The following is a 26,745-nucleotide window of genomic DNA, read 5'->3' as shown; positions in this document are numbered from 1 at the left end:
TCCCTCACATCCAAGTCACCCCTTTTTTGAACTTTTGCCATCTGGCCGGCGCCTCAGAGCCGCAAATACCAGAACAGCAAGGTACAAGAACAGTTTCTTCCCCCAGGCAATCTACCTCATGAACAGTTAAATGTTCCCCACTTATGCTTATACAAACAAAAGTGCAATATCCTTATATTTATTTGTTAACCCTTCATCCTAGTACATCCCTGCATCTTATTCAATCCTATTCCATTATCATTTATAGCACAATTGTTTATACACTTTTTTTTTTTTTGTCTGTGTGTTGGTGTCTCTGTGTACTGGAAGCTTATGTCACTAAAACAAATTCCTTGTATGCGCAAACATACTTGGCAATAAAGCTCTTGCTGATTCTGATTCTGATAAGTGTTTATATTCGGACTATTTTAGATTGCTTCGGGGGTACCATGGCGGAGTAACCCAGTACCTTTGTGATTCTTCATAGACATAAACAGAGAGAAGTATTTAACCCTTGTGCGGTCTTCGGTCATTTCTGAGCGGAATATTTTACGTTTTGAAATGTTAAAAATCACAGCTTCATCGGAATGATATGAAATGCGGTGACCTTCATGGCATTTGGGGTGTGAACACACAAAAAAATTGAGGGCATGATTCGAACAGTCTAAGTGGGCGTAAAAAAAATAGTAACACTCATGGTCTTCGGTCAAAAATGACCGTCCATAGGAAATGAATGGGAAATAGACAAAAATACAACAATTCAGAGAATATTTGTGTACACAATCTACAAATCGATCACAAAACTGAAAAAAAGTGCACAGCAGTGAAGGGATAACACTATAAAACATCAAGAGTGTGATATTGACACATCCAATCACACACAGATGCACACACACACACACACAAACACACACACACACACACATACTTACACATAGACACCTATGAACTACTGTGTCTGTAACACAGAGCAAAGTTTTGAGAATGTGAAATCCATTCAATAATTCAGTCATAATGCAGAGAAAATCTAACAGCAGTGAAGGTATGACACTCTAAATAATCACATACACACACACACATGCGCGCACACACGCACACACCTATGACCTGCTGTCTGTAAAACAGCGATGAGAAGCAAGCGCTGCCTCTTGGGTTTGTCAGTGCACTTAGAAACTCAGACTTGGTCCTTTGCACCATTCTGAGGATTCTTATTTTTTATTTTTTTGCAGGAGCTCTGTGCCACTGAACAATATGTTCAGGTTTGATTGCAATCATAATGCAAAAACTTTAATGCAAATAATGCATGAAATCATTATTTATAACAGAAGAAATATAAAAAAATATACAAAAAGTACTCTTTAGAATGTATTAATATATATTCAAGTCCACTACTTAATATGAGTAAGCAATTATGTCTAAAAACAATAAGGGAATTCACAAGCCTCTCTATAGATTCCTATACTGGTAATAAGTGGTTGCACCATGCACTTACATGTTTTTCTTTCTTTGCTCTGACCAGGTGGCGCTAAAAAATCTTCAAAAAAAATGTATTTGAAAGGCCTAGTCTCTGGTTTAATCTGAAATACAACATTAATTCGAAAATAATTTAGAAAAATTAGAAAAAAAAATTATGTACTATTTTTTTATGAGAAAAATTGTTCATAATTATTGCATAAATATGAATTAATACCTTAAAATTTTCTCAAAATACAAAAGAAAAAAGAAAAAATATTATTGAATAAAAATATATTCCACTGATTTTACTGGGGGGCAAAAAAGTTACATTTTAGGTGTCCGGTCACTTATGACCGTGAAGACCCTGAGTGTGACTCCCAAAGTGTTAGGGGTCACCCAGCCCGCAGCTCTACCAATATCAGTCAGCACCCAGGAGGATGCAACACTTATAGTTGAGTGAGCTTGCAACCTCAACGGGCAGGGCACATACTGAGCCTGATAAGCCAGGGTTATGGCATCCAAAATCCAGTGGGCCATCCTCTTCTTAGAGACGGCACTCCCCTTCTGCCGGCCTCCGTAACAGACAAAGAGCTGGTCTGAGGTCCTGAAGCTTTGTGTCCGGTCTAAGTAGCACCTTAATGCTCGGACTGGACAAAGGAAAGCCAGGGCTGGGTCTGCCTCCTCCAGGGGCAGCGCTTGCAGGTTCACCACTTGGTCTTTGAAGGGTGTAGTGGGAACCTTGGGCACGTAGCCAGGCCGGGGCCTCAGGATTACCTGGTAGTCAGCCGGCCCGAACTCTAGGCACTAATCATTGAACCAAAAATGCATGCAGGTCCCCTACCCTCTTGATGGAGGCCAGTGCAAGCAGGAGCAGTGAGGAGAGTTTTCAATGAAATAAACTTTAGCTCAACTGAATGCAAAGGCTCGAATGAGCCCTGCTGTAGTGATTTAAGCACTAGAGAGAGGTCCCAAGAGGGTATACAGGGGGGCCGGGATGGATTTAACCTCCTGGCCCCTCTAAGGAACCTGACGATGAGATCATGCTTACCCAAAGACTTCCCATTCACCGGGTCGTGGTATGCAGCAATAGCAGCAACCTGGACTTTGAGGGTGGAGGGAGACAGCCTTCGCTCCAGCCCTTGCTGCAGAAAGGACAGCACGACCGCTGTCCTTACCAGGTCCTTACCAGGTCAAGAAAATATGATCATATTACCCCAATTTTACAGTCTCTGCACTGGCTACCTATTAAGTTCCGTATCAGTTACAAATTATCATTACTTACCTATAAGGCCCTAAATGGTTTAGCTCCTGCGTACCTAACTAGCCTTCTACCACGTTACAACCCATCGCGCACCCTAAGGTCACAAAACGCTGGACTTTTGGTAGTTCCTAGGATAGCAAAGTCCACTAAAGGAGGTAGAGCTTTCTCACATTTGGCTCCCAAACTCTGGAATAGCCTTCCTGATAATGTTCGGGGTTCAGACACACTCTCTCTGTTTAAATCTAGATTAAAAACACATCTCTTTCACCAAGCATTTGAATAATGTATCTTAAATTGTGAGAATAGTTGTATCTGATCAACTGTGCATTCTTATTCTTTAGCTTGGGTTAAAATAATTAATTTTACTTTGTTGGAACAACAGCTATGCTAATGGTGTCTCTATTTGTTTCTGTTTTGCCACGGGATGTAACTAGGATTTAAACAAGCTCCAGTCTGGATCCAGAACACCTGAGAAGAGATGATGCTGACCCGTCAGAAGACCCCAGATGATGCTAACCCTGAATCAACAACAGAACTAACAAATATTGCTACAAGTGTGAATGCATCATATAATAATTATTACCGTATTTTTCTGACTATAAGACGCACCTGAGTAAAAGTCCCATCAGTCCAAAAATACGTCATGATGAGGAAAAAAAAAACATATATAAGTCACACTGGACTATAATTCGCATTCATTTAGAACCAAGAACCGAGAGAAACCAATCACTCCACCGGCCTCGCCCGTTCCCTTGGCCCTCGGCCCCGCCCCACTCGTCACATACCCCCATCGCCCCTCGCAGTCCGGGGGGGACCGCTCAGGGGGACCTGCGGGAACCTGGGGGTAGGACAGACGAGGCGAGAGAAAAGGAGATGGAAGGAGGAGTGACAGAGGCGTGAGAGGGGAGAGAGGAGAAAAAAAAAAACGGTTCCCAGGCGCACTGCTGCTCGCCCTCCACCAGCTGGGTTATCTCCTCCGCGGTGCCTGACGGTGGCACTAGACGGCCCTCGGCGGACGGCACGACCCCCCTCTGCAGCCCCTGTGGACAGCGACGGCTCCTCCGGTTTTGGGCAGCCGGCAGGAGTCCCCCTCCCCATTCAGGCGGACGGCAGCAGGCTCCTGCTCTCTGGCAAACGGCACCGACTCCTCCACTCCCTCACGGACAGCAGCCGCCCCTCCACATCACAACCCTTCTGGCAACTAACTCCAGCCCACCGCCTCGAGCGTCCATGGCGGCACAATTCCTTGCCAGCTCGATGGCACAGCGGATTCACCAAAGCGGCGATGGATCTTCAACAGCGCGTCCCTCCTTCTCCCGGGTTTCGGCACCACTGTAACAATATAAACTTCTTAACTACGGGAAGAAGGAGGAGGGAACCGGCGGACAATCCAATGAAACTTTAATAATTCAAAATAAACACAAAACAGCGAATCAGCCCCTCACGGACGACTGATGCGCACAAATAAAAACCAAACACAACTAAAAGCCCAGGCCTGGTCCTCTCTCATCCTTCACTGTCGTCACTCCAGTTTTATATCCTTCCATCTCCTCTGTGGGACTTGAGACCGGTGGGTCGAGCAGGTGTCGCTCATCTCTAATCACTCCACCGGCCTCGCCCATTCCCACGGCCCGCGGCCCGCCCCACTCGTCACAGAAACCTTTGAGACAGTTCAAGGCAAGGTGCGCTGCTAACAACTCTAGGAAATTGATGTGACACTGCAGCTGCGGGCCTCTCCAAACCCCTGAGACTGCATGCCCGTTGTACGTGGGCCCCCCAGCCGGTGTTGGAGGCATCCGTGTAAACCATAGCATGCCTGGAGATCTGCTCTAGGGGCACTCCTGCCCAGAGAAATGCAAGATCTGACCACGGAGTGAGGGTTTGGCGACAGGCTGGTGTAACTTGGACCCGGTGAGTGTCGCAGTTCCACGCCCACCTCGGGACTCGGCCATAAAGCCAGTGCTGGAGCGGTCTCATATGTAATAGGCCAAGCGGTGTAAGTGCCGCCGTGGCCACCACATGCCCCAGGAGCCTCTGAAGAGTGTCAGTGGGACTGCTGTCCTGCTCTTGAATGTATTCAAGCAGGCTAGCACCGACCGCGCACGTTCCTCTGTGAGGCGTGCTGTCTGTTCGACCGAATCCAACTCCATACTGAGAAAAGAGATCGTCTGCCACGGCGAGAGTTTGCTCTTTTCCCAGCTGACCTGAAGGCCCAACAGGCTCAGGTGCTGGAGCACCACATCCCTGTGCTCGCACAACTGATCTCGAGACTGTGCAAGTATCAGCCAATAATCTAAGTATTTGAGAATGCAAACACCCTGCTCTCTGAGAGGAACGAGAGCTGCCTCCGTGACTTTGGTGAAGACACGGGGAGACCAGGACAGCCAGAAGGGCAGGACCTTGTACTGATATGCCAGTCCTTCGAACGCAAACTGCAGAAAAGGTCTGTGGCGCGGAAGGATGGACACATGAAAGTACACGTCCTTCAGGTCGATCGCTGCAAACCAATCTTGGGAACCAGAGAGAACCAACGCGCGCAACATCGAGAAACCAATCATCCAGCTGCGAGGGTTCGGGACGCGGTGGGGGATTCCACTCGAGCCCTATCCTCTCGGCGGCCCGGGAAAGCATAGCTGCCACTTCGGGATCCGACTCAGGCTTTGCCACCATCCCAGAGGGCGGTAGCACAGCCGAATCGTCATCCGACAGCTCTCCCTCCGATCCTGAGATCAACATCTGGTCAGGGGGAGTCCCACTGGATACCGCTGGTACGCTCCTTGAAGAGGGCCCAGCGCGTTCCATGGGTTGCTCCACTGGATCGGAGGTGCAAGAGGAGTGGTGGTCCCCAGCGGGATGGTTCCCTGTGGGGTTTGCCACCACTGTGACCCTCAAACCACCCAAGCCTGGTTCGCAGCTCAGAGATGGTCATATTCCCGCAGTGAGAACATGACTCATCCATGAAAGCCACCTCAGCGTGCTCGACCCCCAGACACGTGAGGCAGCGATCGTCCGTTGCCAGGTAACGACCGCACCCAGAAACGGCATCCTTATAAGGACGATCCGTCGTCTTTACAAAGACGTACCCATGAAGCTCTTTTAGAGAAATTTGCTCTTTAGGAAATGCTCTTTTAGTGCTGAGGCACACAGGGGTATTTGCCGCTTGCAACACGACAGGGGTTGTTAGAAAGGTCAGGTCTGTGTCTGTGCGCCACCTTTGACACGTCCGCATGTACAGAAAGTGCAAGAGTGACTCAGTAGGAGAAGTGCAAAGATTGTGCGTGGGTTAATGTGTGCGTCACTGAACAAAAAGTAAGTTATCTGATTATTAGTTAGTCATAATTGCTAGTTGAACAGTTAATTATTTTGTTTATTGTGTCTGCATGTTAGCACGTTGTTTAAGCATTTATCAGTGTTAATCGGCAATCGCACGCGTTCAAGCACATTTGAATATGCCTTTCTGTCATGATCATAATGACTCGAGTTCTCTCAAACTATGGTGTAATGATGTGAACGAATGTCAGATTTAGTATCCCACTGTGTGTAACTGCCATATTAGTAACTAAATCGCTGTTTATTTGATCTTTATGGACGCGATGATCATGCTTATGTGCAGTTTATGCAAATTACCTCATAAGCAGTTTGAGTATGAAAGCAGTTTCTATTTCTAACCACAAGGTGGTAGTGGTGTTATAATGTTTATTGTTAATTTAGTGTTCTTTGATAATTTAACCTGAGAATATAATAAGAAACTAAGTATTTAATGTACGGCTGTCAAATGATTAAAATTTTTAATCAAATTAATCAGAATTTTCAGTGAATTAATCAGGATTAATCACTATTTGCAATTACACATGAATCCTAACCATTTTTTTTCTTCTGAAATGCATACCAAAATATAAATTACAGGACACAGATACATAATTTCCATGTATTGATTCATTAATATGTGGTTCTTTTTTTCTGAATTTCAAAAGTTTAACATTTACTTAGATCAAATTTACCTGAGCACTATATCAAACCATGCCATTTAACTACTGATATTGTAAGAGTTTTAGGTGAACCAGTGGTTAAATATATCCTCATATCTATGAAATTATGCATAGAGAAACTCGAAAGAATGAACTCAGAAACACAAACATGTGCCACCATCACATAAGCAGAACTCTGGGCACTCTTGTTTTTGGGAGGTGTTCATTTGCTCTGCCACAATACTTTATGATCGATTATTTTCACGTTCTGAAGGCTTCAAGTGCCAGTAAAACCAAGTAAAAATGCATATGCTTTTCCAAACAGCTGTAATTTTCGCTGCATTGCATGTAGGCGTTCTGCGCATGCGCAGTGTGAAACACAGGACGCTATAACAGGAAGAAGCGTATCAACTACCAAAGTCGTCTCTGTTTATCAAGCTTGGCATGAATGTATTTGAGAGTAACTGGGGTAAAACCTTAAGCTTCTTCTGTGTTTTCGTTGCGGCGCTCGCCGCTGTTTTTTACTATCTTGAGAATTCAGAGATCGACAAGACTTTCCTGACCTGAATAATTAGTCACACTGCGCATGTGTGAAATGCGTTAAAAAAATTTGACGTAATTAACAACAAACAACTAATTAACGTCGTTAACGCGCTATTTTTGACAGCCCTTATTTAATGTGAATGTCTTTGTGATATTTTGAAACATGTAACTTATTACAATTCTTATTTATTTTCTATTGTAGACCACATACACACCCACTCTCACAACAAATACCCAATTGATCACCAGTAATGCCCATGTACAGCTGTGTTGTGTGCATCTTGGTTGCAAATTACTCCTATTCTAAGTGAAATTAAACTCTTTGGATGGACCTGATCAGACCCTGTGTTTTCACTGACACCCCTTGAGCAAGGCTAGATATCAGACCTCACCTAATACAGTCATTTTAGTCATACTCCAAAACAATGGTCCTTCGAGCCGGATCTGGCATTTCTCATGGACAAAGAATTGATCAGTAGCAACATGCAACCAGAAGAAGCATCTTCGAAGGTAGTAAGACCCAAACTTCAGGTTCATCCTCCTGTCTACCTTAAAGACTATGACCTCACGACTGTACATCAAAGACAAGTCAGTCAGCCAGTATTCCCTCACACAACACAGCGTACACAAGGGCATGGAGACGGTGCAGAGAACATCCCTTCACCTTCTTCAAGAGTATCGAGTCCGATTAGTCAAGGTCCATGGGACATCTTGGATGAATGGCCGGTTGCCTACGAGAGGGAACAATCCTTTCAGAATGTGGATGGCACTAAACTGCAGCCACCTAGTCCCAGTTACAACCCACTGCAGTCTATTCGCCATCATCAGCCTTCTCCATATTACCGGCCATGGGAAGTTCAGCATCCCACTCCTTTACCACAGACATCTTACACTAAAGAGGATAGGCCTCCTATGCACCGTGAAGTTGCATTTTACCATCAAGGCTCTACATTGACTAAGTCAAGGCTCCAGCCAATCTATGGTCAGCAACAACAGACAGCACCCTCCCTGAGGCCACCCCAACCCTTTCCTATTATGACTGGAGGCTCCTCACTCAGTTTGAATCAGGGGACTGTTTATCAAAATCTGCCCAAACCAGCAGAAGGAAAAACTGTAGATCCTCAGATTGACTCTAACATGCTAGCCATTTTGGGTAAGATGATGTGTGAAATCCAAATCATGAATGATCAGATTCAGGCTTCTACACCTATTAGACCACAGTTAAATCCAGCCCAGTGGCGTGAGTGCAACTACCCAAGTCTGTCTACTTTGCAGCATCCTGAGGAAACCAGTTCCATTCCTTATCAGAGAAGAGCTCAGCCACTAGACTGAAGCTCGTCTGGTGGCAGACTCCTACCTCAATTCATCATTCCCATACTCAGACACCATGGCTGCCCTAAATGAAAGGTTCGGCCAGCCACACAAGTTGGCACTTAAGAAGATCGCCAAAGTGATGGATTCCCCAGACATAAGGCGGGGAGATACTGAGGCATTTGACAATTTTGCTTTGCAGATAAGGGCTCTTGTTGGTATGCTGGAGACTCTTGGAGATGATATCATCGTTGGGATGATAAACTCTTTGGATGGAACTGATCAGACCCTGTGTTTTGACTGACACCCCTTGAGCAAGGCTAGATATCAGTTCTCTAAGCACCTTGTGATCAGTTTTGCTGATATATGCATATATATATGTACGTTCATTTACCTATAAATTGGAAACCGTTATTCATTGGAACAGCAACCATATGACAATATTAGACAATAAACGGGGGGCAGAGCAAAGAGTAACACGACCACGCGATAAAATGCTATTGTGAAAGTTTTTTACAAATCGAGCTCAATCTAAAACAATGTTCTGTTATTCCAGCAGTCTGCGTGTTTATTGGTAATAGACGTTAAACATGAAGAACGCCTTTCTTTCACGTTCCTTACACTGGCGGACTTACCAAGGGGTTTACGGACAAGAGCTTTGCTGTGAAAAAATTCACAGATCAAGCTGGTTAAGATGACAACGGTTTCACTCCTCTAAGTGTCCAACTTTCGGAGCTATAGGCATTATAAAATGAAGAGTCGCAAAAAAAAAAAAAAAAATGATTTTGGCCCAAAGGACACCGTCACCAGAATTCACAAATCATGGAGAATGAATTTAGTCCGTGGGGGAAAACATTGCCTTGGCGACAATTGAAATAAACGGTACAATCACGCCGAAGAGTTGCTGTGTCGTTTTCTGTACCTCCAATAAACTAACAAATTATGAATTTAAGTTCTACAACCTTCCTAATAAACATACAGAGCCGGAAAGGATTACAAAATGGCTACAAGCAATAAATTGTGAGGATGATCAAGGGAAGTTGTGGAATCCCAAGACTAAGCATGTGTGTGTGTGCAGTCGGCATTCATCACAGGCAGGCTATATTAACATCGTGTTCATTATTAACGTTATCAAAACTGTGTAAGGTTGTTTCAGAAAGTGGAATGCATATATAATTAGCCTTATCATTCTACCTTAAGCAAAACTATGTAACGTTAGCCTAGTGTCGAACATAAACCCACTTAAAAAAGCATGTGGACACGTAGTTTTGTGTCAGAACTTTTACACGTCTGTGTTTGCGAAATGATTGAATCGCGGAATCCAGTCAAAAATAGAAGTTGTTGTATAAAGCAGAACGTCACGGGATTTGGCTATTTTTGAATGAATACATCTATATTAGGGCTGTAAAATGAATCAAATATCGATATGGACTAGTGTATATGAATATTACAGTTAAAAGAGACTACAATTGTACTACGTGTCTCTGGGAATGAGGGCTCAATATGTGCATTTTGCCATTCAGATACACACGATGCTCGCAGTGTTTTCCCCCACGCCAGCCACGCCCCCAGCTATGACTAGATGCCGACTGTATCTATACTCGCTCCTCTCTTCCCCACGCGGAGCGAATCCCGCGTCACGGACGAGCCGTTCACACGATGCGCCTCGCCTGAAATGTAAGCGCGAGATTCCGATGTTCTCAGATCGGATTCAGGCCTCATTCATATGTGGTAATAAATCGGATATGAATCGGATACGTGCATTTGCGTGTGCCATGTAAGCAGACAAATCGGATATTCCCCAGTAAATGCGAGCCGTAAGTCAATAAAAAAAGTGACGTGGACAGCACCAACTGAGATCACATGACTTATTATAGGCGTGATGGATGGAGCAATGCCGAGGTTTCATGTCTTTTAAGTCTTTGGGGCGAAGATATGGGGCAAAAATGCAGGGTTGTTACAGAAATAATGGGCTCTCCTTTTTTTTCTCCGCCATACGAGACCAATGTTTTGCTGATTTATTTTTTTTTTTTTTGACTTTTCAAAATATTGTGGAAAGCAAAACACTGTATAATAGGGCTGCACGATGTGTCGTTTAAGCATCAATATTGCAATGTACGAATCCACAATAGTCACATCACAGGATTTGTCGTAGTTGATCCGTTATTCATTAACTGTATGGGCCAGCTGCTCCCCGGCCCTTGACGAATGTAAATCGCGGATTAATTGCACAGCTTAACCACAGACTGAAAGTTTTGACAGGTCAGCGAGAGAGAGAGTGCGAGCGAGAGAGCGCGAGAGAGATAGAGAGATAGCGCGCGTGAGAGACAGCGAGCGAGAGAGAACGTAAGAGAGAGAGCGAGCCCCGGCTGCACGCTCACCGTCTTCAAACAACACGAGTGCTGTCTTGCTCTCTCTCCCTCGCGCATATTAATAAATTGACACGATGGTGTCATAATCATTTAAAATGAGAATGTAAATCTGCTCACCCCATTTTTGTTTGTAAGAAAAAATTTGATAAGATTTCATATCGCAATACATATCGCAGAAAATTAAAATATTCCAATGTCATTTTTTCCCAATATCGTGCAGCCCTACTGTATAATTTTATTTACATCTGCATCCATTGTATTTCTTGCTGTTTTACTTCCATTTCTGGGTCAGAACGTCTACATTTGGTAGTTTCAGCAGTGTATAGTGTAAATGCAAAAATCGGATAGGGACACTTTTAAAAGATGATGTAAGAGGGTCTTCAAAAAAATCGGATATAGTCAGAAAATCTGATTTGGGAATCAAGACCTGCAGTGTAAATGCAGCTGTAGTGGATCTGACACCTGTGAGATCAAAGATGGCTATCGCGGGATTCACGCTTGTGCACAGTGTTGCTAATAAACTGGATTTAATTCAAGTTCTGTTGCTTTTATATGAAAATAAATAAAATGAACAAGACACCCATTCAATTACATCCCAAAGACGTGTTTATCAATATATTTTTTTTCTTTAATACAGACATATGTGTTTTTATTTATTAGATTTTTTTTTTATTTTTTTTTTTATAAAAATTAAATTACATAACCCAAAAAGATTGCACTGTCAGATAGTTTGGGAATTTTCACACATAACATAAACACACAAAACATGATATTAGAGTTTTAAAATCAAACATTTTAAAAGAGAACATTACATCACAGTTGTTTAAACCAATGAGCATTAAGCTGTGTCTTCAGCAAGTCGTTTCCCATCGTGCTTTTGATCAGCGCAGTCGGTGGAGAGCAACTGCGCCCGACTGCAGAATCCGACACGTGCGCCTTGCGCTCGCGAGAGATTTTTGACATACGTCAGCATGACATCAGAGCAAGGCGGACATCACTCAGACACATTTCTAACCGGCATGCATCTCTGCGCAGATTTTGCTCATCTCAAACAAGCCTACTCTCTGCACTCACGCAGCCTGTTTCGTAACTCTCGGTAATATTCTTGCGCGTATCGCAAGCCATTTTAACATTTGAAAGTTAAGTTTGACTATCCATAATTCACAAAGTGGAAATCTTCAACTGAATTGTAGATATCTGTAATGATAAACCCCATACAAATGAATGGCAAAAGTGATGTCATTTGTCCTAGGAAGATTGTCTTTGTGGATATCTGAAATTACAATTATGGATAGGAAGAATGTAGTTGCGGATATCTGAAATGTTATTTTTGACGAGGCAAAACTGAAATACAGATAACTGCAACACACATCCAGTCTAGCTTTAAAATGTTAAAACGGCTTTCCATACGCGCGGCCCTGTACCGCAAATCTCCACGAGCGCATCTGGCATCGAGGCTTGACGAACGCGTGCAACCTGCATCGACTCGCGCCTGCCTCCGCATTTAAAACGAATGTAAATTCAGTCTAACGCCTTGCTAATTTCACTTGGATGAAATGAAACATTCAGCAAACTTATAACAGTATAACATGTAATACTTTAATAATTTACTAAAGAAATACAGTTTTTTATTTATATATAAAAAATGTTTCCAGTGAAATTCAGTAACCAAGTTAATTCTATAAAATCAGTTATACCATTATAATCTTGTCAGCTGAAAAAAATAAAAAAATTGTATTGGATAGAACAACATTAATTCCTAATGGAATAATGCCAAAAACAAAAAGGAATTTTGTAATGGTTTCATGGAAACTAAGAATATATGTTTTGTTTTGTTTTTCAGCAGGGTAATGATACTCATACTGTGCTGCACATTATTGACTATATTGAGCTGAAGCTTGACTTTTTTAAATCGCAAATCAAATGACAATCCCCTAATACCAATCCTTACGGAAGTGAATACATCTCTATCTGAAAATTGATAGTTTAGTTAAATGTTTTATTTTTTTTCAAATGTGTTTCTCTTAGGCCACTGATGAAAATCAGGCTGTGACTGGGATGAATACTGGTCAGAGGGGAGAATCTTCTTTCCTCTAAACTGATGCAGCAGTGGTTTTAAAGAAGGACGCTGCCCTGGATGATGATGTCACATACTGTGCTGATGGGGCTTCTTCATGACTACATCAATTATGCTAAAAAGATCATGAAAATTGACTATGGACTTTGGACTATAGACTATGAAACAAACTGTAAGTGTATAATTTGTAAAAACAATGTTAAATGCTTGTTCTGTGTGGTTTAGTAGAAGAGTTTACACTCTGTCATTCATACACATGCTCACATTCTTTCACACACACGTCTGTTAAATGTTATAATATCAATGTTAATGTTGTGGTTTATTATTAATGTCATGCCAGAATAGTTGGTAAAGAACTTAACTAATTGTACATTTATTGTATAATAGTGTTTTTGTATATTTTTATATAATATAGCGAAAAGTCACAAAAAAAGTCAAATTTGATTGTAAAAGTTATATTCAACAAATGTTCAATGCTTTATTTATAAACTCTGTAGCTGTTAATGCCATATTTCTCTGCATTTCTTCTTACAGTACATGCATGTGACTTTTTCTCTTGTTTTTAATAAATATTTACCTTTTGATATTTATCTGTAAAAGTGATTTAAAATGAGCAAGATTTGTATGTTTAATGCCTAGCTCAATTTGGGTTCATTTTAGCCAAACAATGTAGTAATTTTAAACCATAAAAAAGCAACCCAGCAGGCTGGGTTAAACGTAATAACCCAACTGGTTGGGTTAAAATAACCCAGCGTTGGGTTCGTCCCTTTTTGACCCAGCGCTGGGTTGCCATAATAACCCAAATTGGGTTGTTTTCGACCCAGCAGTTTTCAGAGTGCATATCATTGATACACGATCCTATCGTCTATCAGCACAAAAACAACTCAGCAATGATAAGAGAAATGGGAGGCACCTGAGGTAAACTTCAATGTTGTTGCACAGTGTCTGAATCCTTTTGTGAATGTAATATTTCAGTTTATATATATATATATATATATATATATATTAGGGGTGTAATGGTTCACAAAATTCACGGTTCGGTTCGATACGATTCACTGGTGTCACGGTTCGGTACGTTTTAGATACAGCAAAAAGAAAAAATTGGCAGATAAATTTCCTTGATTTTTTAAAAAAGTTGTATTTATTAAAACTAACAAAGTATGTTTTTTTTTTTTTTTTACATTGAACAACGATGGAGCTATTCTTTACCCATCTTCTATGGTGTTTTCTTAGCAGCATACTGTATAAAACAAAAACAGCTCCTTATAAAAAAAAAATGAAAATGTTATATTGTTGTAGAAGTTATGAACAAATACAAAGATGTAACTTTTTATATGGAACTCTATAACTCTTTATATTGATTGTGTTTTTACTCAATTGGTTCTCTATAGGGCTTATTTTTTTTGGAACAAAGCAGGAATTACGGTCTGGCTGAAATGGGCTCGTGAAGGAATATTGTAACGGGGCTCAATTACATTAAGCATGTTCTTAAAACCTGCGTTTTCCACTATAGTCGCTCGCTCACTCAGTACGAAGGCTCGTTGCAAAATGGCTGAAGGGTCTTTCACACAGGACGCGGTATGCGCGGCGCTGGACCCTGGGCTCAGCTTTGCCCTTCAGATACAACGCGATTTGCGCTGCACTATGCCAAGAGCAAAGTTGGTGGAGTTTTCAAAACTGCCCGTGCGTACGTTCTATTTATAACAGTTCTTCTATCTAATAACGTGCAGTCCTGTTAATTGTAACGTAGCCTACTGCTCAGAAAATTCCGACACAGTACAGTACTAGTCCATTTTGATTTCCGTGCTTGTTTGGATGCCCCGATCGATTGGTAAAGTGCACCCAAACACCAGACCTGTTGGTTATTGGAGGATCTTCTATTTCTGGTCTGTTAAACGCATTGGCCATTTTTCAACGAGCCTTCAGTGCGTACTGAATGAGCGAGCGCCTGACTGAGTAGCCTAACATAAACATATAAGTTGGTGTTTTTTTCTTCTTCGGGGGTGTCAGGGGCGTTGCCTGTTACGTCATTTGGGTAATTGGGCTACCTTGTTGAACGCATATCATTATATTTCCAAAAAAAGTTTTTCCAAATATAATTAATTAGTCCAGCGGTTCATAATGCGTACCGCGTACCGAACCGAAAGCCTCGTACCGAACGGTTCAATACGAATACGCGTATCGTTACACCCCTAATATATATATATATATATATATATATATATATATATATATATATATATATATACATTTACAGACATTTGTACAATTCTGTTTTAAGTTTGTCATTAAGGGGTATTGAGTGTAGATTAATGAGAAAAAAAAGAATTTAAATGATTGTGGTAACAGACACAACAATATTGAAAAAAAGTGAAGGGGGTCTGAATACTTTCTGAATTCAAAGTATTTACTTAAAATTATTTGCAGCCAAAAAAAAAAAAAAGCCAATCCAAAAATGATTTTCTCTACTGTATTGAAATAAAGGATTTAACTGGTTTGTGTTTAAAAGTTAATAAGTTCAATAGAGTAATAGCTGATTTAATAGTTTATGCTCAAGTTTATCTGTTACTCACCTAGTTGCTCAAGTACTGAAGTTGCATTGGCTGAAAGTCCTCCAGCAAACACTAGACACATGTAAACTCCTTGATCCTCAGTTCTGACGCTCTTCAGTCTTAGAGAGAAGTTTCCTTTGGGGATTTCAGCAGGGAAGAACTCAACTCTGTCTGTATATCGCTCATTTGATGAATGTGCCTCATTGTCTTGGTAGAGCAGAACCTGAATATCTTCATCTGTTTTCTTCCATGAAACCTCTTCAAAGTCTTCAGGTGGGATGTGAGAGTCTACAGAGCAGCTCAGAGTGACATCTTCACCCACAGACGCAGATATTGAGCGACTCGATCCTGATACTGTCAAACGCTCTGAGAGAACAAACAGTGTAAAAATACATTCAGAAATTAGTTTCTGTAAAATCACAATGAAAATGAAGGAAGGAGCTCATGTGCTCAATACTCACCAGCATTAACTTTTATCTGAACCACAGTCTCACCAGACTCTTGCTGAATGTAAACTTTGCATTTATACTGTCCTTCATCTTCAGCTCTCAGATTGTCCAGCCGGAGGGAGAAGTTTCCATGTTGAATCTGATCAGTGAAGAAATGAGCTCTATCCTGATAATCCTGCTGCTGGGATTCTGTTTGACTCTCACCGTCCTGATACAGATGAACTAAAGTCTCAGAGTCTGTTCTTCTCCATTCCACCTCCAGACCCTCCACTGATAAAAGTTCATCAACAGAACAGGGCAAAACCACTGAAGATCCCAGAGGAGCAACCAGAGGACCAGAGGGGCCAAGTACAGTCAACCCTGAAAATATGAATAAACAATATTCATTGAATAATAAACATTATGATTCTCAGCATGTAACATCTATAAATACCGAAATAAACTCTTTCTGCGGTGTAGAAATTTGCAGTACAAATTCATTTGCATAAATAGTTGTGTATTGTTGGTGCACACAAACTGTTAATTTTACCTTTGATTGAAAATCTAAAATATTGAAAAGCATTTCTCTAATACACTGGTTCTGGTTAAAAAATAATAATAATAATAAAAAAAAAACAGGTAAAGTATTAACTTTTAGTTTACTTTTAAACAGAGGTGTCAAGTAACGAAGTACAAATACTTTGTTACTGTACTTAAGTATAAATTTGGGGTATCTATACTTTACTTGAGTGATTATTTTTCAGCCGACTTTTTACTTCTACTCCTTACATTTTCAGGCAAGTATCTGTACTTTCTACTCCTTACATTTTAAAAAAAGCTTCGTTACTGCTATTTCTTTTTGGTTTGTCATCATTCAAAAAAAAAAAAAAAAAAAAAAAAAAAACCTATCCAGATAAATCGCGCCATCCGGATGGAGTGAATTTGATTGTGGTTGGATGATAAGTATAATCATATACCATTCCGACACCCTATTGGTCTGTACGCGATCCATCGCACCTGCACGTGACACAAATCACATCACAGTCCAGCCAGGGCATAGACAGTTTTGGGTTCGTTTATCAAAAAATATATTTCTTAAAAGTAGGGTTGGGTATGGAACCGGTATCCGATCGCCTCAGAGTCAGTCCGCATAAATTTCACATGAAACCAGCGTCAGACCGGTCTCCTCCCGTCTTTCAGCACGCTCTTCAATCCGCAGAGGCGCAGACCGCGAACGGAGCAGCGCATGCGCACTTAAACAAACAGAGGACACTAGGTATGTGTTTATCGATAGATTGTTAGAATATCCATATCTGTGCAGTTCTTTGTCATAAATACAGTTTACAAAAGGCCACGGGGGAGCAGTCGGTTTCTCATCAACTGTAAATTTTTCGCTCATCACACCACAGCCGTTTCCTCCAGCGAAAATCTAGCCCTTAACACATATGAACGAACACATACTTTAATTACACTTACTTAAATATACTTAATTTAATCATATGTACTTTATACATACACTACTGTGCAAAAGTCTTAGACATGTTAGTATTTTCACTTAAAAGAATGGTGTTCGGACAGTTATTTAGATATTTTGCTGTAGTGTGTCAGTATAAAATATCAGTTTACATTTCCAAACATTCATTTTGCCGTTGTCAGACTGCTTGTGCATTCAAAATCGCACTAGATTATTATTAAAATTAATGGCAAACTGATATTTCCTACTGACACACTACAGATATAAATAACTGGCTTAAAACCCTTTTTGGGGAGAAAATACTAATTTTTCCATAAGACTTTTGCACAGTAGCCTACTGTATTTTAAAAACGACATTGTTGCTACTTTATAAAGAATGACCATACAGTAATTCACAGAACTGATTTAAGACAGTGACAGACAGCACTAATCTTAACTAAATATCAGAGTGAGTGACAGAGATTCAGCAGAAACATTATGTGTGGTTTTGTATTAAATAATGACCCAGATTGTGAAATACATTTATTAGCCTTAGATTAAGGGAAGCACAGCTTGCACAACAAGCTATGGATTTATTTTAAATATTTGTAATGTTCTTTAAAGTTATCCATAGTTTTTTTTGTGGTTCTTTTTTTAAAAGTATCGGTTCAGGCACCGTTTAGGAGCAGGTACCATTTTAAAAGTATTGAAAAGGCACTGGACCCTACTTAAAAGTTATTATTTCTCACTGGCTCATTTACCAAATGAGTGCTTTTTCTTCGTCCTCCACAAATTAAGCTACTGTAGGTAGTTCGGTAGCGAGACGTTTTAATAAATTAGCGTTTTCGATTGACAATGCAATTGACAATGTTGTGATAAGTAGGCTATACCAACTTTGTAACTTGTTACCTCCCGAACACTGGACATAGCAGACGTATGTACCAAATACAAGAAGCTATCAATCAAGAAAGTATCAGGATTATGATTTCTTTTTCAGTTTTAGTTTTTGATTAATCACTTGGATTAATCATTCATTTTGACAGCACTATAATGTTTACTGTAAATAGACAACCATACAAGTGTAATTGTTACTAAGCCTGCACCAATGTTCTTGTTCATTGCCCTTGCAGATTCCTGCAGGTAATCTTGGATGTACATTCCATTAAAAGATATTGATGACAAGCCTCTGAAGTTTGACTTTTTGCACCATAACAATACTTATTGGCAACTAGTCATCATATCTCTAGTCCTTTAATGTATTTGCATTGTACTAAAGTGCATTCATTTTAAATGGGCATATATGCTGATGAGGAAGACCTGAAGGTCGAAACGTTGCTTGATTAAATTCCTCTGGAGCTGTAGTTTTCAGTGTTCAGACTTTACTTCTTTATTTGTCTATATCATTTAGTTGTCTTGCACCTGCGTCCTAATTGGATGTTTGGGATGTGCACACCATTTTTGTATTTTCATATATGCGGCTGAAACAGGAAGCCTAGTGCATCCCAAATTTTTCAACATGAACATTTTAATATAACATTATAGTCATTATGGCCTATGGCCTTTAGAAAAATGTTTTTTTGAGGAGGTGGGGTAGTGCACAGTAGGCCCCTGTGGTGCGGCCTAAGCTTTTGTTCTTAATGGCATTTTTTTCCCCTTACATTACTTTTACTTTTATACTTTAAGTAGTTTTTTAAACCAGTACTTTTACACTTTTACTTGAGTAAAAACTTGAGTTGATACTTCAACTTCTACAAAAGTCTTTTTAAACCCTAGTATCTATACTTCTACTTGAGTAATGAATGCCAGTACTTTTGACACCACTGCTTTTAAATTAAACTAATAGCAACACTTCCTGGTAGTGCTCTGGCTACTATATAACTCGATAATGTTTAGCACATGTAAATGTATTGTAATTTTCAAGGTTATCCCCTTCCCACATTCACATTTGGCTGCTATTTTATTTTATTTATTTAAGATCAATGAATTATAGTTAGTTAACCAAATATCAAAACGTGGTGAGAAAACGCATTGTGTCGTTTTAATATCCACATCGGGTTCTGCATATTTAATCCTTCTCATGGCTAAAACAAATCTATTCAACCCGCCTTATGTGCAGAAAGCGATTGATGCTCTTTACACTAAGTAAAAATAGCAGTATTTTCTTTGCAATAATAGTAGCCTAATTAGATTATATGGTAACACTTTAGAATAAGGTTCCATTAGTTAATGTTAGTTAACTACTTTCGTTAACATGAACTAAGCAAGAACAATCCTTCTACAGCATTTATAAATCTTAGTTCATGTTAATTTCAACATTTGCTAATGCATTATTTAAATCAAAAGTTGTGCTTGTTAACATTAGTTAATGCACTGTGAATTACCATGAACTAACAATGAATAACTGTATTTTCATTAAGTAACATTAACGAAGATTAATAAATACAGTAATAAATCTATTATTCATTGTTTGTTCATGTTAATTAATACATTAACTAACATTAACTAATGGAACCTTATTCTAAAGTGTTACCGATTATATTTATAGCCTACTACTTTGTTCAAATGCCAGATCTGCACCTCGCTATTGCACAACAAAGCAAAATTGGAAATGATTTAGGCTACTTGTAATTATGTGACTTGTGAATTATCCCTCAATATGCAAAAATCCTGTTTCCACTATAATTTTCATACATATTCAGCCTACTTTGTGCACCTCCGTACGTAAACAAAATACACCGTTAAGGCCATACCGAAAACAAATGTCCTTGTTTGGATGAGGTAGAAAAGGTCTAAGCTTAAATAATTCAGCTGGTTTACTAATTAACTATTACTTGAATAGTTGTAATTCAGATCATGCTTACCATTAGCGATCATCAATAATAGTGACATCAAAACACAGTTCGGCAGGTGCATCTTCAAATGGGCGAATTCAAACAAACCGATCATGTCTTTCAACTATAAGTGATTGCAGTAACAGATGGTGCGTGAAAATTCGCCCAAAACGATCAATTTGAATTTTACTTTCACTTCTGAATTGACGTAAAGGGTGGGAGTTACTCAGAGGCGGAGTATTATTAACTCAAATGAACTCTGAACATATTATTAAAAACGTGAAATGTATAAATAACAATAAAACTAATCAATCAGCCCACTAAACATTGGACGACGGATAGATGTGCAGATCATGTCTAAATTAGGTCCGTCGGTCCATGAACATTTCTGAACATCTATTCGACGTCCAAACTAGGTCCACTATCACAGTTGCCAACTCTCGCGAGACAAATAAGCAACTGGAGCTTCAAAAACAAGCCCAAAGGAGTTCGGTAAAACTGGCAAGATATTCACAGATTCGACTTTTCCGGATCAATAACTCGCGAGCAAAACGTTTTTGGTACACGAATTATGCCTCTTTTTACTCGTAATGATGTAGTAAACGAGCTACAAGCGAGTTTGTCTGAAAACAAGCTTTCCTCCCCTCTGTACAAAATACGTTGATCTCAATGCGCTGGAGTCTGAGTCCGAAGGGACCGTCTGCAAAGTGCGAAACGCGAAAAAGGTTACTAATAAAATACTCAATAACTTCACAGTAACACACTGTAGTGTCACCAAATTCAGTTCACACATCACTGCTCTCCTGCTGCTTATACTACAATGTTGGTTTTAAAAATAGTTGTTTTTGCACAATTTTTATGATTTTTTTTATTATGAAAACGTTAATAACATTACTGTAACACACTGTACTTTCACCAAATTCAGTTCACACATCACTGCTCTACTACTGGTTATACTACAACACTTATATTGAAAATAGTTGCTTTTGCACAATTTATATGATTTTTTTTTGTTATGAAAAACAGTTAATAACTTTACTGTAACACACTGTACTTTCACCAAATTCAGTTCATACATCACTGGTTTCCTGCTGGTTATTATACAACAATCATTTTGAAATTAAATGATGTTGCACATTTTGTATTATGAAAAATAGTTAATGACTTCACCGTTATAGAACATAATAGTTAATAACTTTAATTTAACACACTGTACTTTCACCAAATTCAGTTCAAACATCACTGCTCTCCTGCTGGTTATACTACAACTTTCATTTAGAAAGTAATTGCTTTGGCACATTTTTTGAATTTTTATTATGAAAAATAGTTAATGAATTCACCATTATTGGACATAATAGTTAATAACTTTAAAGTAACACACTGTATATTCATCAAAATCAGATCACACATCACTGCTCACCTGCTGGTTATACTACAACTTTCATTTTGAAAGTAATTGCGTTGGCACATTTTTTATGATTTTTATTATGAAAAACAGTTAATAACTTTACTGTAACACACTGTACTTTCATCAAAATCAGATCACACATCACTGCTCACCTGCTGGTTATACTACAACTTTCATTTTGAAATTAATTGCTTTGGCACATTTTTTATATTTTTTATTATGAAAAATAGTTAATAACTTCACCATTATTGAACATAACAGTGAATAACTTTACTGTAACACACTGTACTTCCACCAAATTCAGTTCACACATCACTTCTCTCCTGCTGGTTATACTACAATGTTGGTTTTAAAAATAGTTGCTTTTGCACAATTTTTATGTTTTTTTTTTATTATGAAAACGTTAATAATTTTGCTGTAACACACTGTACTTCCACCAAATTCAGTTCACAAATCACTGATCTCCTGCTGGTTAAACTACAACTTTCATTTTGAAATTGTAACGCCAGGTAAATGAGGAGGAAGCAATTGCAGGCAATAAGATGATGTTTATTAGAAAGAGAGTCCAGAATGTTGGCAATGGCAAGGAAGGTCTACGGTGGCGTGAGAAGAGCTGGATGGTGAAGTCGAAGGTGCAGGTGAAGGAGGTCAATGGGTGAAACCAGGAACAGACCGGAACACTGACACGAGGACGACAACACGAATCCAATCCAGCACACGAACACGGAAGACGGTAATCCAACTAGGACACGGAGAAATGAGAGAGGATCTGACAACAGAGAGAGAGCGAGGTGAGTATAAGTAGCTGAGGTGTGATGAAGATCAGCTGGAGCGAGACAATCAACACCCAGGTGATGACAATCAACTAAACGAGCACATGGGGACAACGTAAGTACAAAAACAATCACAAAACATGACACGGAGGAAACACTGGATTTCCTACCGTGACAGTACCCTCTCCCCTAGGACGTCACCTGACTTTCCCAGCCTGCTTTACCTGTAGATTGTAATCATCTATAAGGTGGTGATCCAATATGTCCCGAGCAGGAACCCAGCTTCTCTCCTCCGGACCGTAACCCTCCCAATCCACCAAGTACTGAAAACCGCGTCCCCTCCGTCTAGAGTCCAGAATACGATTAACCGAATAGGTGGTTTCCCCATTAACGAGACGAGGCGGGGGGGGAACCGGGGCAGGCGGATTAAGACGGGAAGAAATCACCGATTTAATTTTGGACACATGGAACACGGGATGAATCCTCCTGTACGCCGGAGGAAGGCTAAGACGCACGGTTACCGGATTAATAATCTTGGTAATAGAAAACGGGCCAATAAATTTGGGAGCAAGTTTGTTAGAAACGGAACGCATAGGAATATTCTGGGTAGAAAGCCACACTCTTTGACCGACGACGTAACGGGGAGGCTTCGACCGGTGGCGATCGGCCTTAGCCTTGGTGCGCGACCTAGCCTGGAGCAGAGCTCTGCGAGCTCTGGTCCAGGTGCGGTGACACCTCTGGACTAGTGCGTGTGCGGAGGGGACCGAAACCTCGGATTCCGTACTGACAAAATTAGGTGGTTGGTACCCTAAACTACACTTAAATGGAGACATGCCCGTAGATGACACTGGCAAAGAATTGTGTGCGTACTCCACAACTGAGAGTTGCTGACACCAGGACGAAGGATTACTGGAAGCCAAACATCGCAAAACCCTCTCGACATCCTGATTGGCTCGTTCGGTTTGACCATTGCTCTGGGGATGGAACCCGGAAGAAAGACTAACAGTCGCTCCTAACAATTTACAAAATTCTCGCCAAAATTTGGACACAAATTGGGGACCCCTGTCAGAAACCACGTCTGTCGGAAGGCCATGTATGCGGAAGACGTGGTCAATGACAGCTACCGCTGTTTCCTTGGCTGAAGGTAATTTGGGCAAGGGAATAAAATGAGTCGCCTTCGAGAACCGGTCCACTACGGTTAAAATCACCGTATTGCCTTTAGAGGGCGGGAGGGCGGTGATAAAATCTAGCGAAATGTGGGACCAGGGTCTTGAAGGGACAGACAGCGGTAAGAGTAACCCATCTGGAGGTCGATTGGAGGTCTTACCAATAGCGCAAACTGAACAAGCCAAGACGAAATCGTGGACGTCACGAGCCATACCAGGCCACCAAAATCGTTGCTTGACTAGAAATCTAGTTCTACTAACCCCTGGGTGACAAGCAACACTGGAACAATGACCCCACTGGAGAACGTCTGACCGTAACCCCTCCGGCACAAACAATCGGTTCGGTGGGCAACGAGCCGGGGGCGTTACCCCTTCTAAGGCGGTCAACACCTTCGATTCGACCTCCCATCTGAGCGTGGAGATAATGATGGTCCCCGGTAAAATGGGCTCGGGAGTAGCAGTACGATCGGAACGCTCAAAAAGACGGGATAAAGCATCGGGTTTGATGTTTTTGGAACCCGGCCGGTAAGAAAGTGTAAAATCGAAACGACCGAAAAACAATGCCCACCGAGCCTGCCTGGAGTTAAGTCTTTTGGCGGTTCTAATGTATTCGAGATTCTTATGGTCCGTCCATACAATGAAAGGTACACCCGACCCCTCAAGCCAGTGACGCCATTCTTCCAGTGCAAGTTTGACTGCCAACAACTCTCGATTGCCAATGTCATAATTAACTTCTGCAGGAGATAAACGGTGAGAATAATACGCGCACGGATGCACCTTTCCGTCTGAGGATGCGCGTTGGGATAACACTGCTCCTACCCCCACCTCTGACGCGTCGACCTCCACTATGAATTGACGTGAGCGATCAGGGGTGACGAGAATGGGAGCTGAAACAAAGCAGCTTCTCAGTTTGGCAAACGCAGCCTCAGCTGCGTCTGACCACCTGAACGTCAAACTAGGGGAGGTCAAGGCGGTCAGAGGAGCGGCTAGTTGGCTGAAATTGCGAATGAAACGCCGGTAAAAATTGGCGAACCCCAGAAATCTCTGCAGGGCCTTGCGAGACTCTGGGGATGGCCAATTTACCACAGCCTTAACCTTCTCAGGATCCATGCGAACACCCTCAGTCGAAATGATGTGTCCTAGAAAAGAAACAGACTGTGCATGAAAAACGCATTTCTCCGCCTTGACAAACAATCCATTCTCTAGCAACCGCAGAAGCACTCGTCGTACGTGTTGCACGTGTTCCTGGAGAGACGAAGAAAAAATCAATATGTCATCCAGGTAAACATATATGAACAGATCGACCATGTCTCGCAACACGTCATTAACGAGTGCTTGAAAGACTGCCGGCGAGTTGGTTAGCCCGAACGGCATCACGCAGTACTCAAAATGGCCTCTAGGGGTGTTAAAGGCAGTCTTCCACTCATCCCCCTCCCTGATGCGGACCAAATGATAAGCATTACGTAAGTCCAATTTAGTGAAAACGGACGCTCCCTGCAACCTCTCAAAAGCTGAAGACATAAGTGGCAAAGGATAGGTATTCTTTACCGTTATGTTGTTCAGCCCTCGGTAGTCAATGCAAGGTCGCAAGGATCCGTCCTTCTTTCCCACAAAAAAGAACCCCGCCCCCGCTGGAGAAGAAGAAGGGCGGATAAACCCCGTTGCTAGAGAACTGGATATATATTTCTCCATGGCCGCCGTCTCTGGAATAGACAAAGAATATAACTTGCCCTTAGGCGGAGAAGTACCTGGCAATAACTCTATCGCACAGTCATAGGGACGATGAGGAGGAAGAGAATCAGCACGAGACTTACTGAACACCTCCTTCAGGTCGTGGTACTCCGCGGGCACGTTAGCCAAATCCACTGCTTCCCCCTGAAACACAGACTCAGAAACATTAACACCAGCAGACAAAAGACAAGACAAATGACATTCCTCGCTCCAGCTAACCACAGATCCAAGGCGCCAATTGATCCTGGGGTTGTGTTTCTGAAGCCAGGTGTGACCGAGAACGATGGGGGATTGAGGTGAGTCCGTGATGTAGAATGAGATCTCCTCAGTATGGTTGCCAGATGTGATGAGAGAAACAGGTAATGTGGTCTGTGTGATGACTGGTAATCTGTGTCCGTTGAGAGCAAAGGGTGCAATGGGGTGTTTGAGGGAGGTGAGAGGAATGTTAAGCTTACAAGCGAACTTGAAGTCCATGAAACTACCCTCTGCCCCAGAATCCAACAAAGCGTGATGATCGAGTGCGTGGGTGGACCACCGTAGACTCACCGGAAGGAGTGTCGATGTAGATGAGGTCTTCCTGGCAGAGATCCCACCCGATAGTAGCCTCTGTTTTACTATCGGGCTTGGTCTTTTACCGGACAACGCTGGATATGATGTTCTTGGCTGCCGCAGTATAAACATAGTCCCAGGGATCTCCGCCTGATCCTCTCCTCCCAGGAGAGCCGAGCTCGCCCCACCTGCATGGGTTCAAGATCTCCCGGTGGGCTGACCGCAACCTCTGAGCGCTGACACTGAGCCTCCGGTCTGTTCGCGAGAACTGCTCTCCCCCTCCGTCTGGCGGCTTGATCGAGTCGGTTGTCAACTCTGATGGTGAGATCAATCAGGCTATTGAGAGAAGTGGGGAGCTCGACGGCGCGGATCTCCTGTTGGATGCGGTCAGCCAGCCCATGCAGGAAGTGATCCCACTGCGCCTCTTCGTTCCACTTACACTCCGCCGCCAGGGTGCGGAACTCAATCGAGTAATCGGATACGGACCTGTCCTCTTGACGTAGGTCCGTGAGAAGTCTAGCCGCTTCCCTCCCGGCGACGGAGCGGTCGAAGACCCGTCTCATCTCCTCCGAAAGGGCGTGGAACGAGGCACAGCAGCTGTCTTGATTCTCCCACACCGCCGTCCCCCAGAGGGCAGCCCTTCCCGTCAGTAGTGACAAAATGAATGCCACCTTCATTTCCTCGGTGTAGAACGTGCGGGGCTGCATGGCGAAGTGCAGAGAACAATGAGACAGGAATGAACGACAAAACTCTGGCTCACCCGCATATTTCTCAGGGATGGGGAGGCGTGGTTCGGGCTGGGAAATACCCCCGGAGACGATCGGCGGTGTGGGTGGCGTGGGAGGCGCAGCGGGTGGCTGTTGTTGTTGGTGTTGAGTCTGGAGAGCG

At 41.7% G+C, this 26,745-nt stretch overlaps 1 protein-coding gene across 1 annotated transcript in view; it reads right to left on the bottom strand.

Moving 5' to 3' along the window:
* The window catches only part of LOC127942480 (uncharacterized), a 130,618-nt gene extending 109,705 nt beyond the window's left edge, over positions 1-20,913 (bottom strand). Inside the window, exons 1-3 of the mRNA XM_052538199.1 lie at positions 20,261-20,913; positions 15,980-16,327; positions 15,540-15,884 (exon numbers count right to left, since the gene is read on the bottom strand). Coding sequence (XP_052394159.1) covers positions 15,540-15,884; positions 15,980-16,327; positions 20,261-20,345 — 778 coding nt within the window. The 5' untranslated portion in view covers positions 20,346-20,913. The remainder of the gene's footprint in view (positions 1-15,539; positions 15,885-15,979; positions 16,328-20,260) is intronic.
* Between the last annotated feature and the right edge of the window lie 5,832 nt (positions 20,914-26,745).

This window comes from Carassius gibelio, chromosome A3 (genome assembly GCF_023724105.1).
Source record: "Carassius gibelio isolate Cgi1373 ecotype wild population from Czech Republic chromosome A3, carGib1.2-hapl.c, whole genome shotgun sequence".
In the NCBI taxonomy this organism is placed as follows: Eukaryota; Metazoa; Chordata; class Actinopteri; order Cypriniformes; family Cyprinidae; genus Carassius; species Carassius gibelio.
The sequence above is the reverse complement of the archived record's forward strand: the minus strand, read 5'-3'. Positions and strand labels throughout refer to the sequence as shown.